Source organism: Sinocyclocheilus anshuiensis, unplaced genomic scaffold, assembly GCF_001515605.1.
Source record: "Sinocyclocheilus anshuiensis isolate Anshui unplaced genomic scaffold, SAMN03320099.WGS_v1.1 scaffold1717, whole genome shotgun sequence".
Classification (NCBI taxonomy): Eukaryota; Metazoa; Chordata; class Actinopteri; order Cypriniformes; family Cyprinidae; genus Sinocyclocheilus; species Sinocyclocheilus anshuiensis.
Window position 1 is genome coordinate 110,581 of NW_015539928.1, and position 3,147 is coordinate 113,727.

Sequence of the window (3,147 nt, forward strand, 5' to 3'; positions counted from 1 at the left end):
TAAAGTAATTGTTATTTTATTATAACCAACCATGAGTGGAAGAGGTAAAACCGGTGGTAAGGCGAGAGCGAAGGCCAAGAGTCGCTCATCCAGAGCAGTGCTGCAGTTCCCCGTCGGTTGTGTTCACAGGCTTCTCCACAAAGGTAACTACGCACAGCGCATCGGTGCCGGAGCTCCCGTTTATCTGGCGGCTGTACTCGAGTATCTTACCGCAGAGATCCTGGAGTTGGCTGGAAACGCCGCCAGAGACAACAAGACCCGCATCATTCCCCGTCACCTGCAGCTGGCGGTGCGCAATGATGAGGAGCTGAACAAACGCCTGGGCCGAGTGACCATCGCTCAGGGCGGCGTGCTGCCCAACATCCAGGCCGTGCTGCTGCTACAAACACCACCGCGGAGAGAAATAAATATAAAGATTTATGATTCTGGTGGTGGGTCTGTAAGTTCAAATTATTTTCAAGTGTTTTAACCACTTAATATTTACTAATCTAGTGAAACGAAATGCTGTTGGACACTGGTTTTTATTTATATCATATACACACGAGATGCATTTGTTATCTGTTGTATGGCCGCATTTATTCCAGTAGAAGCCACAGAGCTGATTATTAATTATGCACAGTAGGCTACTTTGAGATGTATCTGTTATTGTTTGATGTTTGGCTACATTTATTTCAATAAAAAGCAACATTACAATTTCACTTGCTGTCCCTCTGCATTCAGAATGTATCTTTAGCAAAGCAGTATACAACAAATCCAAACACAATTATGTCTCATCATCATTAGATTAGTGTTGTTCATAATCATAATCTTGTTCTAGGTGTTTAGTTGGACTTGCTGAAATCACAGACCAACGCAAACATTGTTCACCATTTATCTTGTTAGCCTAATGATGATGAGTGAACTGAAATAAGTAACAATAAAGAAGATAATTACACTCTAAAAAATGACCGTGAATTTAACGGTAAAAGACTGTAAAAATGCTACAATAAAAACCTGGTAAAATGGTTAACGGTAAATTCCCCTACTATATACGGTGAAAAACTGTATTGGACATTACATGTATTGGACATTAATTTTACGGTAGTATACAGTTTTTGGAAGTGAAAAAGACCGTATAATTTACAGTGAATAACCATAAATTGACACCCAGAATTCCCTGCATTACATTTCAAATTTGATGTTTTTTTGTTGAAATAACTATGTTTCTTCTTATTTTTTTCTTATCAGTTTTGTATATTAGGGTTGTGTGTTACACCTAATGTTGTTAAATTAATGTTTATTGCATTATTTCAGTTTCATGTGTGTTACCATGATGGTGTTTAATGTTTGTGTGAATGACACTGTGCACCTTCTATATATGTTATTATTTAAAAGCTGCTTTGTGATTGGCTTTGATTCATCATGTGACTTTCTCATCACCATCTGCATTTGGTGGTTATCAGTGTATTACAAAGGTACAAAACAGATTCCAGTACTTCAATAGGTTGGTATATTAACATTATATCAGTTAATGAAATTACGGTATTTAACTGTAAATTTAAGTTAAAACCGTAAAACCTAAAATGTTGCTACCGTATTTTTTTACATTTTACGGAATTTTTTTTACAGTGTATCACTGAAACAAACACTGCCAGGTTGGGTTAGGCTCATTTAATGAATTATATGATGCGAGAGTCTTTAAACACGACCAGCTATACGTCAAGGAAAATACTAATGTTCACGTTTATTAAAGCCACACAGATATCTGGAAATAAGATTGAATGCATCTACAGCTGAATGCCTGAAACCCAGATCTTGGCAGAATTTAACTTGTACAAGTGCTTTGGCATTTTGACTTTAAGACCACGTTTTTGGCGAGAGGAAACTAAAATCCTTTTACATATTTCATGTTTACTATTGTGCTTTATCTAGAGCTGCTTTACATCAGAACTGAATGCTGTTTGCACCTTTGAGACATTATTTTCATGTTTAACACTGTAAAGCTGATTTGACACACTCTGTGCTGAATGAATAAAGGTGACATATCAAGAACATAATGTACAGTTGTGATTTTACAATACATAATATTTCACTTATTGTAAAATATCTGTTGTCCTATGAGCAATGAATGTGCTAACAGTGACGAGTCATTTATTGTTCAGTAAGTTATAATGTTACACTAGCTGTTAATTAGAACTGAAACAGATATTAATTGGTTTCAGAGCCACCACTGCATTCGCGAGTGAATTATACTGAAAACTAGCTGCAACAACCCTTACGAAAAAAAAAAGTTTATTCAAGTGTGCTATTAGTATACTTCTTTTAAACCAAAAACAGGAAAGTATCATTTTAGTCTACTTTTTATGTACTTCTCAGAAAAATACTTAAAATTACATTTAAGCATGCTCGACTTATGCTTAGAAAAAGTCTAAATATATTTGAGCTACTGTACTTGTGCTCCTAGAATCCGTGTTTTCATTGTTATACTGTAGGGGGCGCTATTACACATCTTCTGTACAGAATATCCAAAAAAACACAAGTGAAGAAGAAACCGAAACAACAGACACTTCCACATGTAATCTCACACGATCATCAGACATAAAACAGCATCAAAACTGTGTAACGTTATGGAATAAAATGTCGACCAATGCAGAGGTAATAATGACTGTCAAGCTTTGGGGTGTTTATCGACTCCATCTACGTTTTGATCATCATTCCGAATCCAATTAAGTCTTTTTCAGCTTTTTGTTCAAAATGTTTATTTCTTTATTTTTTATTTATGAAACTTACCCAGATTCAGGTTTATAAAAAAAGAATACATGAAGCTAGAATAAAACGTTTTTGTTTACAAGCAGATACCCTGTTCTTGCTTTTGATGCTTTGTATGTTCAGATATTCATATTACAAAATATATAAATACCTAAATAGGGACATAGTAGTATACTTAAAGAAAACGTACGAGTATACTTAAGTTGCAGTATAAAACTACTAAACTAGTTTACTAAGACTATACTTCAACGTGTACTAAAAATGCTACTACAAGAATTTAATTGGTAAACTAACTACAAGTTCACTTTTAGTATAGTTACAGTACAAGCTAAAATATTGATGTAAACTAGTTGTGTACTCAAAGTTTACTACTGTTATACTTAAAAGTATACTTTTATA

General features: G+C 34.6%; 1 protein-coding gene across 1 annotated transcript in view; it reads left to right on the forward strand.

The window, feature by feature from the left end:
• Positions 1–3,147, forward strand: part of LOC107686748 (histone H2A-like) — a 10,406-nt gene continuing 7,259 nt past the window's right edge. The window contains exon 1 of the mRNA XM_016483842.1: positions 1–431. Coding sequence (XP_016339328.1) covers positions 32–431 — 400 coding nt within the window. The 5' untranslated portion in view covers positions 1–31. The remainder of the gene's footprint in view (positions 432–3,147) is intronic.